Source organism: Gekko japonicus, unplaced genomic scaffold (assembly GCF_001447785.1).
Source record: "Gekko japonicus isolate JY-2015 unplaced genomic scaffold, Gekko_japonicus_V1.1 scaffold199, whole genome shotgun sequence".
NCBI lineage: Eukaryota > Metazoa > Chordata > Lepidosauria > Squamata > Gekkonidae > Gekko > Gekko japonicus.
The window spans coordinates 593,739-606,434 of NW_015168657.1; the positions used below are offsets into that span (position 1 = coordinate 593,739).

Genomic DNA, 12,696 nt, shown 5'->3' on the forward strand with positions numbered 1-12,696 from the left:
AAAGGCACAGATATAGAATGGGAGGGACTTGGCTTGACAGCAGCACATGTGAAAGGGATCTAGGTGTTCTGGTTGATCATAAGCTAAACATGAGCCTGCAGTGCAATGTGACTGCGAAGAAAGCTAATGCAATCTTAGGATGCATTAACAGAAGCATTGTGTCCAGATCACGGGAGGTGGTAGTTACGCTCTATTCTGCTATGGTCAGGCCTCACCTGGAGTACTGTGTCCAGTTTTGGGCACCACATTTTAGGATGGATGTTGACGCTTGAGCGTGTCCAGAAGAGGGCAATCAGGATGGTTGGAGAGTTGGAATCCAAGTCTTAAGAGGAAAGGCTGAAAGAGTTGGGTATGTTTAGCCTTGGAAAGAGAAGTCTTAGAGGGGACATGATTGCAGTCTTCAAGTATTTCAAGGGCTGTCATGTAGAAGATGAAGCGGATCTATTCTCTCTTGCTCTGGATTGCAAGACTGGATCTAATGGGTGGAAATTACAAGGGAGTCATTACCGGCTAAATATCAGGAGAAACTTCCTAACTGTAAGAGTGGTTGAGCAGTGGAACAGACTGCCTCGGGAGGTGGTGGATGCTCCTTCACTGGACGTTTTCAAGCAGAGGCTGGATGACTATCTTTTGGGTATGTTGCAGGGCTATCTTTCCGCTATGCTCCTGCAGAGCACAGGGGGTTGCACTGGATGACCTGCAAGGTCCCTTCCAACTCTAACATTCTATGATTCTATGAATGGATCAATGGGTCTGGTTTGTTATAAGGCCTCCATATGTTCATCTTCAGCATATCCTTAAAATACATGCATGTGAAATCACCCTATTTTAGACAGCTGCTAGTAAGATTAGAATGGCTGATAGCAGAATCTGTGTGCAGTAATCCTCAGATGAATCAACAAAATTTAACTGCATAAATCAGCTGCAATGAAAACCAGAAAAGTTTTTAGAAATCAACAGATTTGATATAATAAACCTTTTCAGTGGAACATCTGCTAAGCATTAATTTTATCTGCAGTTTTCAGCAAAGCTTACGTCTACTTTATTGCTGTTCTAGCATGGGATAAAATAAATGGTCAAGATAACAGAGTCTCATGCAAAAGATGAAAAGTTCAGGCAAGTAAAAACTTCATCCTCAAGAGCTTCAAACACTTTCTAAGGCAGAAGAAATATTGAAACATTTATCAACGTACGTTTGTGGTGGTCCCCAGTGGCTGAATACTGGAGTTTCTTCCCCTTCTCCCTCTTCTCTTTCAGGCAATTCACTAAATAAATAAAATGGAAACAAATTTCAGCTCCCCACATAGGCTCCCTGAAACTGTATTACTGATTATTATTAATATGACAATGACTGCATTTATCTGTACAACAAAGCCTAGAATAAAGATGTCAAGTAAAGATGTGAGAACCTACAGTCTAATATGCCTGTGTCTATTGGTAGAAATCTGTTACTAAAATAAAAACCCTTGCAAAATAAAGTGTCCTGCAACCATCGGAGAATCTGTCCCTGTATGTACAAAAATGCAAACACTGATTTTGCAAAGTCAAAATAATATTATTGAAGTGTAGCATGATATGGACAGGGGAGAGGAGATGCACACACTGTTCTTTCATCTTTTTTGGCTACTGCCTAAGCACAAGGATAGAATTCAGAGCGTTTCCGGTCTGTGGCTCAGCGATGGCGGAGGCTCTCCCCTAAAGCTGGGGAGGCATTCCGCGCTCCAGGGGTGTTGGAGGAGTGCCACCTCAAGTGGCACCCCCAGGTGAGCCTCAGAGTGGAGGCTCCAAGCCGGGGGCGCATGAGGGGCGACCTCTTCGATGGCTTTAAGCCGGAGAATTGAGGCGCTCCTTTTTGCCCCAATCGGTCCACCCCCTGAGAGGCTCGGTTTTTACCGAGCATAGCTGATGCCGGCCGGGACAAGCAAGAAGGTCCGCGAATGAGGCGTGACTAAAATAGGTCTGTGGTCAGACCGTCAATGAAGTGGAGAAAAAGACGAGCGACTAAGTTCTAAAAGTGAGTTCCACCCCCCCACCACCTATAGCGGCGTCGGGAGGGAATCCCAGACGTAAACAAACCGAACTGTGTTTTAAAGAGAAGGGGGGGAGGAGAAACAAAAAGCGCTCAAGTGTGCCATAGACGTAGCTGTTTTTGCGGATAAGTTTGCACTTGCTGAAGGAGAGTGAAAAGCCTCTCTTTAGTGTAAACAAAGCTGAAAATGGCCGGCGTCCGAGGAAGAGGAACGAAAGTTGGGCGAGGCGGCCAAAGTCCGAGGGTAGAAGAAGGAGACGTTTTCTCCACCTTAGCGGAGCTGCTCCGGCCCATAAACGAAAGACTTGATGGTCTTAACCAATTGATGGCTGCTTCAAACCAGAGTATGGCAAAGCAACAACAGCAGATCACCGAACTCGTGAAAAAGTCGATTCAAACTGATGAAAACTTAAAGAGACAGCAACACGATGCCAAAAAGATGAAGAAGAAAGTTGGTCTGTTGGAGCAAAAGCAAGATCTTCAAGAAAGAAAGCTAATGAATCTACAGATGCAGCTGGGATCAGCAACTATCAGGGTCCTAAAGGACATTCCATTTGAGGTTTGACAGAAAAGAAAAGCATACAAAGAACTCATTTCAACACTCCAGATCAACCAGATTCAGTATGCCTGGCTCTTTCCGGAGGGTGTGCAGTTTAAATACAAGGATAAGAGAGAAAAAATTGACTCGGTGTTTAAAGCGGAAGAATGGTTGAAGCAGTTTTTTGGATCGAAAACGGAAGAGCAGCCAGACGGAGGGGGCCCTGCAGACAGCCTGGAAGAGACGGACGGAGACTCAGCAGGAGCAGAAGGAGGCACGGCCAGAGATACGTATGACTTGCGGCTAAGAGTTCCCAAGTAGCTCTTAAGAACTGAAAGATTTATAACTGAAGTGGATGAAAGAGACTCTGTGCACACTGAGAAGAAAATAGACAATTATTAAAATGAACTTACTAACTCCCAAACTCATTGATTTAAACGAAAAGTTTTAAGTTTTATGACTAACTGTATACTAACTGGAAAAGACCTTCCTTTCTTGGGTTTTTAGTCTTAGTGTGGGTTCTTTGTTTACTGTCTGTATCCCGGGGTTTTTTATTTTTCTTTCCCTTCCCTTTCTCTATTTCTGTAGTCACATAGGTGTAACAAAAATTAATAAAACTACCCTGTCTTCAGGGGATAAAAAAAAAAAAAGAATTCAGAGCCAAACATGAACAAATACTGTAATTTGTTTTAATGACAGTATTACCAAAGAGGTCTGTTGCTTGTATAACAAAGCTTATTACTGTACAGTACTACGAGTAGAGTTTGGAGCTCATGTGGATGACTGACCTACTCCATCCTTATACCATGGGGCAACATGGCATCTCCACCTCACCCAAAATAAAACAACCTGGCCTCTTCGTATAGCTGACCTTGTGGTGAGAAGGTTTAATTTACGATGGCTGCAGGATAAGAAAGGGCTTGTACCAAGTAGCTTCCCAGGTATCACCCTGTCAAGAAGCCAGGAGAATTTTCTTGGCAACTGGTACCAATGACCAAATACCCTTGCGGCAATCCTTCTCTTTCTGCAGTCATCCACATTTAAGCTCTATCATTACAAGTAGCTCTGCTACTGGTATGAAGAAGTAAGGAAGTTTTATACCACATATCATATGTAGATGTGACAGATTGTATGGTAAAACAGACATCAGGATAAAACAGTCCTCAGTATGAGCTCCCTACTGAACTTATATTTTTAAAAATTCTGAAAGTAAATAAACAACAGCACTAGAGACCCCCAAAATTACAGTTACAGAGTATGGAAGGCTCTTGCAGCCATCCTGCAGAACATTTAGCATTTTAAAATATTCATATCATTTCTCATTCAGTCTCTCAATAATTATTTAATGAACTCTGTGAGGTAGGTCAGTATTACCCAAGAGAGCAGGTCACTTAAGACCAGCTAGTGAGTCTCTAGCTGAGGCAAAATTTAAGCCAGATATTTGTTTTGGCCTAGAGCTAACAACCAGTTTTATACTCTTGACACTTGGACATTGATTTTACACCTTCCTTTGCCTCTACCAATATTTGCTCAACAGGATAGGCCATGTTTATCAATCAATAATTTTATTGTGGTGAAAGAAACAGCCTCTTTGCACAAGTCAGCTATTTAATATATTTTTCGTATTTTTTCAAACATTTTGCTATTTAAGAAACACCAACCTACACCACAGTGTTTTTCTTAAGACTATTTATTTGCACATTCCTATGCCATTGCTACATAAAATATGACAAAAAACCCCTCTGTTCAGCAAAAGCAAAATTAGAACAAAAAACCAAAATCAAACAAAAAACAATGAACACAAACAAACTGCAAAGGATCAATAAAAACATAAACAAAGGTCAGCATAAGACTATAAAACAATAAAATGGTCAAATAATATACTCAAAACAATTTATAGGCCATGATGCTAAAATATTAAAAGAACTAACCATGGTCAGGAATAATTAGCAACTCTGCTAAAAGCATGCACAAGTAAAATGTCTTAATCTGACACCTAAAAGCCAAAAGTCCACATGCCTAGTGGCAAACTTCCACGAGGACAGTTTTCTCTGCCACTGCAGAAAAAGCCTTCACTTTCGTGGACAGGTGCATACAGAGTGAAGGTTAGTATTATAAGTTAAGTTTTAAGACTGCAAGATTAAGTATTGTAAAATTTAGTAAAATTAAGATCCTAGTTGGCAGCCTGGGCTATATGGAAGGAGACAGTCCTAAACTTTTAGGACATTAAAGGTAAAAGCTATGACAGAAATGAATAGGCAGGCACTGCCGATTTTTCAGTACAGGTGTGATAGGCTTCCTATATGCAGCGCCACACAACAAGCTGGTTGCAGCAGGCTGCATTAATGAAACTCTCATCAGTCTTCAAAGATAGCCCCACAGACAGCACACAGCAGTGATCTAAAATAGATGTGCCTAATTACCAATAGCCAAACCTCATTTCTCAAGAAAATCTGCGCTTTCAGCTGGAGGTCCAGATTGAGAACTACCCCTATGCAACTAACCTGCTCCTTCAAGACAAATGCAATCCCAGCAAAAACAAACAAACTGGTTCCTTATTCAGTTATCAGCTTTCTCATTGACATACAGCACTTCAGTCTTATCTACATCAAGATTCAATTTACTGGTCTTCATCCATCCTATTACTTTCTTTCAGGAGCAGTTTAGAACTTCCATAGACCCACTGGAATATGATGTTTAAAAGACACAGCTGGGTGTCATCAGGATTTTGATGGCATCTTACTCCAAATCCCAGTACAATCTCTGTCAGTGGTTTCATATAGATGTTAGAAAAGCTTGGGTCAAGCAGCAGTCTCCCAGAGCCACTTTCTGGGAAGGACTAGTCAATGTATGTGAACTGACCAGAAGACTTCCAAGTGCTATATAAATGCTAAATATTGTACAATGCCTACAGAGACCTTAATATTCCTTGAATTTTGTATTTATTTATTGCTATGCAAGGAAGTACAAAGTACAAGAAAATCAACTAGACATTTGCATCTAAGCAACTCTTTCATACCTAGACAGCCCTCTAGACAGAGCAGAATTCTGGCTACTGGAAAAGTCACAGTCTTCAGACTTCGGTTTACTTTTTTCAGCAACTTTAAGATCAGTGTTGATGCATAGAGGATCTTTATGGTCACTCTGTCTCTCGGTATCTTGCAATCAGAGATAAGTTATCATTCCATTATACTGAGATTTAGATGCAAACAGTCAGACAGGGAATATAGATAGCTTTGCAAGTAGGAAATATGAACTCAAGATGGGAAACAAAAATACACATTAGACATACTTGCATGAAATAGACACAGAGACTCAGACAATTACTCCTGAAAGCGTAACATTTGTGCCTAATTAATCAGCCTCAGTGAGGCTGGAAGTAGATATCATCCTGGACATAGAGCTGCTACCAAAAACAGCAACTTCATGTTTAATCGCCTTACTTTCTTCACAGCATTAAAGTGCCTCACATTATTTACCAATGATGCATGTTGTTTCTCTGCCCTAGCGGGCTGTAGCCAACTGTGGAACAAGAGAGGCTAAATGTTGCAATGAATGTTGCAATGTTATCACATTATTCCTGTATGAAAAGAACTCAACTCAAGGGTGCTGTTTTTGGTAACATACCCATTTTAATGTTTGCTTCTGTTATTTCAAAAGTGGTGCTATTTCAGATCCCTGAGACTGTATTACTGATTATTATTAACAAATCACTATTCAATTCAAAACCCTCAGGTGGCTGAGACTGTGTTACTGTTTTAATTTTGCTCACTACCCAATTCCAATTTTCAATAACTTTATTGGCAAAACAATGAGGAATTTCAGACAGATGATATAATCTGGAAGAGAAACGGTTCCCAAACAGTTTCTGGTCTGTCATTTCAGACAGAACCATTTTAGAACCGGTTCCCTACTGGAATATATTTGTAATTTCACACACAAACGCTTCTGTCCCGTTTAGGAAATGGGGCTGAAGCGTTTTACCTGTCAACCCCTTCCAAGTAGTCTTCAGTTTCCTCTCCCAGTTCCGATGCGCTTTTTCCCGCCGCTTTTCACCCGTGCGGGCGATCTCTGGCTTTTTTGGGGGGGGGGACGTTCGCTTTATAGCGCTATGGCAGTATAACGCTATAAAGCAATAACGCAACAACATTATATCAACTCCATTGGAATGCCTTGAGTGTTGTGTTATAGCGAACTTTCAAAAAAAAGCCGGAGATCGCCCGCGTGGGTGAAAAACGGCGGGGAAAAAGCAGTGCAGTCTGAAATGGCAAACCGCTTCAGGTCCAGCTCTTTACCGGAAGGGGAAAGCCATGTGTGAAATGGCAGCCCTATACCAGTTTACTCCACGACAGATCAAAAATGGCTTCAAAACGAGTTAAAAAGAGTAATGTGAAATTCCTCAATAAATTAAAAAAGAAAAAAGAACAGTACAAATCAGCCCATATGCCATCAAAGAGAAACAATCAGAGTACAGTGATTTGTTACATTGTATAAAGTAATAATAATAGGGCAAAGTGATAAAAGTAATCTCGAGTATCAAGTAATTAAAACAGTTGCAGTAAGGAGCTTAACTATCTGAAGAGGAATCATAAATACACCTTATATCTCTCTCACTCACTCTCCACCTCCTTCCTCTTCCCTCTTTTCTTTCCTCTTTTTCTCAGTCCCTGAGTATATTTGCCAGGAACTCTGCCACCTGCTCAGTAACTTCGGGGTTTTTATCCGCCAGTAAGAATTCAATACCTCTATTGGTTGCAGCCTTAGAGAGTTGAAGGAGAGGGCTAATCGAATGTAAACGTAGCTGAGTAAACAGCAGGCAGTTTAAGAGGATATGCTGAACAGAGTCAGGTTCTTTGCAGAGACATCTGCAGAATCTTGCCTCATAGGGGATGCCCTTGTATCTGCCTGTGACCATGGCCGTGCTCACTACCCACTAATCAGTTTGAGTTCTGCTTCCTGAGAAACTCAGGTTCTTGTTTTTTAACTGAAGCCCTTCTGACTGGTGAGAAAACTTTGAAGAAGGATGGGTGTAACTGGTAAGCTCACAAATGACTACAGAAGGCTGGCTTCCTGAGGTTCAGGTCCAGAGCTTCAAAGTCAAATAAGGCTCCTTGCCCTTGGAAAGCCCCACAACTCATATTTCACTACCTAGCTCCAATCTTGTCTACATTTCCACACATTCCAGTTCATCTTGCATATAACTAATGGTGTACCTGACCAAAATCAAAATTTTTGAAAAGAATTTGAATATTGTAAGCAGAATTAAGTGTGTAAACAGCCAGATTTCTAAAATTTATTCTCATCACTGGGTCTGGCTTTCCTAATGATCACAGCCAAGTTATCAGTCTTTTGTCCATTAGAAACAGAAGCCATGTATTCATTAAATACAATAAACTGAAGTACACAAACTTAAATTCCAGCTGATTTTTTCTGCTGATTACTTACTCATTTCCTGACTATCCAGCATATTGTTTGATTGGTTGTATTTTGCTGAGGCTCCAGGGAGTACTGAACTGCTATTTTTGTTTTCTTCAGGCTTCAGAGAAAAAATATGAAGGCAATTTAAAATTGAAATCCACTAGCATTGACCCATGCTGCAAAAACAGGCCAAGATTACTGTAAAAATGAATTTAAAACTAATTCAATATAAAGCTCTTATAACCAAATCTATGACCACGAAAAGAATTCTGCTTTCCAAATAACAGCTATTGCAACTGGCTTTGTTTATGCTCTGTACCACAGTAGCAACTAAATCTAGTACAGACCCTTTTTATAGTTTTATCACTCTTCAGGCTATTTGGATAAGAACATAAGAGAAGCCAAGTTAGAAGCAGGCCAATGGCCCATCCAGTCCTACACTCTGAGTCACACAGTGGCCAGAACCCAGGTGCCATCAGGAGGTCCACCAGCAGGGCCAGAACTCCAGAAGGCCTCCCACTGTTGCCCCCCAAGCACCAAGAATACAAAGCATCACTGCTCCAGACAGTGTTCCATCTAGACATTGTGGCTAATAGCCACTGATGGACCTCTGCTGATGGATATTTGAGTTTACTTTAGGATTAATAAAATAATAGCAGTATCTATTATTGACTTTTTCCAGATAGACATAATAGGATGAAATATCTTGTCCCACCCCAATACCTCACAACAGTACTTACCCTGTTATCTTTTCTAGATATGCAATGGTGTGCCTTTTCAGCTCTAATATCCATCTCGTGACTGAATTCTGGTTCCTTTGCCCATTGCCCTGCAGTATCAAAGTCCACCTCAGTAGATAGAACAAGCTCTTTTATATCTGATGCCACACAATCATAATAATCATGGTCTACATAATACTCTTCATCCACTAGCATCTCTTGGTCTTCACCAAGATCCTTCACTGGAGGCTTTAAAAACTCATACATTTCCCATGCCTCCTTGTCAACATCTGTCTCATTTTGAGAAAGCTGAAATTGCCTCCCAAAATCCAGGACTGGTTCATCAACAAGTTCTTCTTTACAGAAAGGTACATCTCTGAAGTCCTGCATGAAAAATCAAAGAAGATCATTATAACAGCTTTTAAAAAACTGATTTTTAATAATCAATATTCAAAATTAAATATTTTGTCCTGGGAACATCTTAGACTTTACAACTTCTGTCTCATGGTCTGGGGTATGTTTTTAACAAGTTCTTCTTAAACTATTTCACAATTTTGGTGAAATGAAAATGTACAGTTAGGACAATTTATCATCTCATTTCTCATATCAACCAAAAAGGAAGATAACTTGGTTCAAAGAAGCAATGTTCTTGATAAACTTTAGAAAGCAAATTTCAGCTACTGCTTGGGATACAAAAATTGCTAAGCAAGATAATAAGTGAAATAACAGAATCTAAATATGTCTAAATAAAGGAAGTTAACAATGCCTTCCTAAAGAGAGCTAAACCCTTCTAAATACATTGAAGTCAATTGTACTGTAAATCATATTGTTTTCCTTAAATTTAGTTACAAGGCAGATGCCCATTAAAAAGCAGCAGGCTGTATATGGGAGCAGGAGTTCTTTTAACACCTATTTTTGGGCATTCTTTGAGAGGCATGTTAGATGACACCTTTGGGGAATTCCTTGGTCCTGACTGCTCCCCAATGCATGGTGTGGAGCATGGTGTGCTCCTCTTACCAGGTGCCCTATCTAAGAATGTCCACATGGGGGGGGAGGTTGGGTTCAGATCAAGCATACACATTTACATATTTGTGGTTAATTTCCTTAAACAAGCAAACAGACAAACTGGGAATTAATCATATCTTCATTCCCCACAATGCTTTAGGAACTGATCAGCGAATATGTTGGTCTAATTTGGTCCTGTATCTTATAAGATATGTAAAGGGAACTGGTATCTGCACAAAATTCTCCTTAAAATAATGTCTTCTGGGAAGATACTGGGGATTGCACAGCTATATAATAAAATATTACTTTGTAAAGCATGTACTTAGAATTCTTCAGATTTTAGTTCCCCCTTCAGGTCCTCAGAAATTAAATCTTTCAGCAGTAGATATAAAACAGAACTGTTCAGGGAGGCATTTTTATAAAGGAAATAGGGCTGCATTATAAAAGAATGATTCAGGAAGATGTTTCAGTAGAGAGATAAAGACTGTGGAATATACTATTAATATGTATTATCTGTTTCTGGTTTTTTATCATGCTCTCACCACATATGTCTACTTAAATAGTACCATTTCTTACAGTGTTTTAACAACTCATGTTAAATACTGTTATGTATGCAGGTCTCCACAAGGGGCCCACAAGAAAGAGAGGAGCTTGGCTCCACAAGACAATGGGGACCCTGGATCCTAGCTCCCTCCCAGCCGACCAATAGGCTCCTTGGCGGGAAATTCAAACCCTCCAATGGAGTGGGAGGCGCTAGGCCGGGTGTGTATATAGTTGGCCTTGCAGGGCCATTAGTCAGTTCTGTGTTAAGTACTAATAAACGTGTACAACCGCATGTCGTCGTCCGAGTCTTCCATGCTGCGAACCCAGTACTTTTCAAATACTGATGTTTTGTTTTAGATTTCTGCAATCCTTGTCTTATTACATTGTTTATTTGATGTCTCCTAATCCTACTAATTGCACTGGTTTACATTATGTAATCCACCTTGTCTAAGTGAGAAAGGCAGAGAGGTGACAGATCAGTGGCAGATGCTTCTTTATCCTAGTACACTTGAATGTAAAAGAGCACTGGCTGGAGATGTAAGTGAAAACCATGGTTTGCCACTATGGGTAATGAATATAGGGGGATCATCAGACTTGCATGTTCCCTTCATTTCATTTGTGGGGCTCACACCATTTCATATGTGGGGCTCACTCAACTCTCCCAGATGATTTTTAGGGCAAGCTGTAGACTATCTGGGGAAGAAGAAAACAGGGAACAATTTACTTTGCCATTTTTTTCAGTGAACTTTTATTTTGATCCATCCCAGTACCTTTCATCCCAAGCACAGACATTTTATCTGTAGAATGTTGGGAGTAAATTCAATAACAGTAAGGACAATAACGTCTGATTGTACTATGTCTTCACAAGTGGGAATGTGCAAGAAACTTGCAGGAGCAGCTATCCCATTCCCCCCATCTCTGCATCTTCCTCTCTCCCCCTACTCCTCTCACATTCTTTCTCCTTCCTGCCACCCCTTTTCTTATTCTTTCTCTCCCTCTCCCCTCCATGCCTGTCACTTCCTTTCTGACCCCATCCCATCACTCTTTCTTCCCTTGTCACTCTCCCAGCCTCCCACCTACTTCGCCCCCCCCATATAGCAGGAGTGGCAGTAGCCGCTCTCCAGGAATCACAACAGATTGCTCAAATAAAGAGATCAGTTCCTCTAAGGGTTGCCAGCTTCATGTTGGGAAATTCCTGGAGATTTGGGGGTGGAGCTTTAGCAGGATGAGGTTTGAGCTTGGAAGTGACCTCAGCAAGGTATAATAATACCATAAACTCCACCCTTCAAAGCAGTCATTTTCTTCAGGGGAACTGATCTCTATCATCTGGAGAGCAGCTGTAATTCCAGGAGATCTCCAACCCTCACCTGGAAGTTGACAACATTAGTTCCCCTGGAGAAAATGACTGCTTTGGGGGGTGGAGTCTATGGCATTATATCTGTCTGATGACAGATATTACATGGGATATCCCAAATGCGAAACAAGGGACTCTATTTAACTCATAGGTCTAATGTTCCCCAATTCTGTAACATGCAGTTTACAAACAGCATTGTACATGCAAAGCTTGCACCCCTGAAACTACATGCACTGCAATGATTTAAGTAGACTTATTTATGGACTAGGAATAAGGCCCGTTGTGGAAATAAATACAACGAGATCTAGAAAGAGGCTCTGGGAGAGTGCTCTGGCTTTGGGCAAACAGTGTCAGTTTGCTGTGGTGACCTCAGCAGGGTATAGTGACAGAGTCCACTGTTTTCTCCAGAGGAACTGATCTCTGCTACCTGAAGAGCAGTTGTAATTTTGAGTGCAGTTGTAATTGTGAGTGATCTGTAGCCCTCACCTGGAGATTGGCAGCAATTGTTACCCAGGACAAAATGGCTGGTTTGGAGGGTGTAGTCTATGGCATTCTACCTGTCTGAGGTCCCACCCCTCTGCAAACCCCACCCTCTCCAGGCTCCACCCCTCGAATCCCCAGGAATTTGTCAGGATGTAGTTGGCAACCCCATCTCCTTCCCAGCTAGCCATCAACCTACCATTATCTGCCCCTTTGACTTCAGCTGACTTCTGCCCTCCCTTCTGCAGAGCAGTTGTAATACTGAGTGCTCTCCAGCCCTCACCTGGAGATTGGCAACAATGGTTCCCTATGTGGGACTGACTGGTTTGGAGGGTGGAGTCTATGGCAGTGTACCTGTCTGAGGTCCCACCCCTCCTCAAACCTCACCCTCTTCAGGCTCCATCTCTCAAATCTCCAGGAATTTCCCATCTGGAGTTGGCAACCCTATCAGGACTGGCCCCAATGTGTTTTCTCCCAAAGGCCAAAGTAGGTGACAGGACCAAGCTTAGTTGCCTACCAACAGGCACTGAGGGGAAAGTAGGGTTGCCAGCTCTAAGGAGGGAAATACCTGGAGGCTTGGGGGGTGGATTCTGTAGAGGGCAGCATTGGG

General features: G+C 41.4%; 1 protein-coding gene across 1 annotated transcript in view; it reads right to left on the bottom strand.

Moving 5' to 3' along the window:
- Window positions 1-12,696, bottom strand: part of INADL (InaD-like (Drosophila)) — a 250,101-nt gene that overhangs the window by 158,421 nt on the left and 78,984 nt on the right. The window contains exons 20-23 of the mRNA XM_015415230.1: window positions 8,726-9,088; window positions 8,009-8,103; window positions 5,587-5,709; window positions 1,194-1,265 (exon numbers count right to left, since the gene is read on the bottom strand). Of these exons, the coding sequence (XP_015270716.1) occupies window positions 1,194-1,265; window positions 5,587-5,709; window positions 8,009-8,103; window positions 8,726-9,088 (653 nt within the window). The remainder of the gene's footprint in view (window positions 1-1,193; window positions 1,266-5,586; window positions 5,710-8,008; window positions 8,104-8,725; window positions 9,089-12,696) is intronic.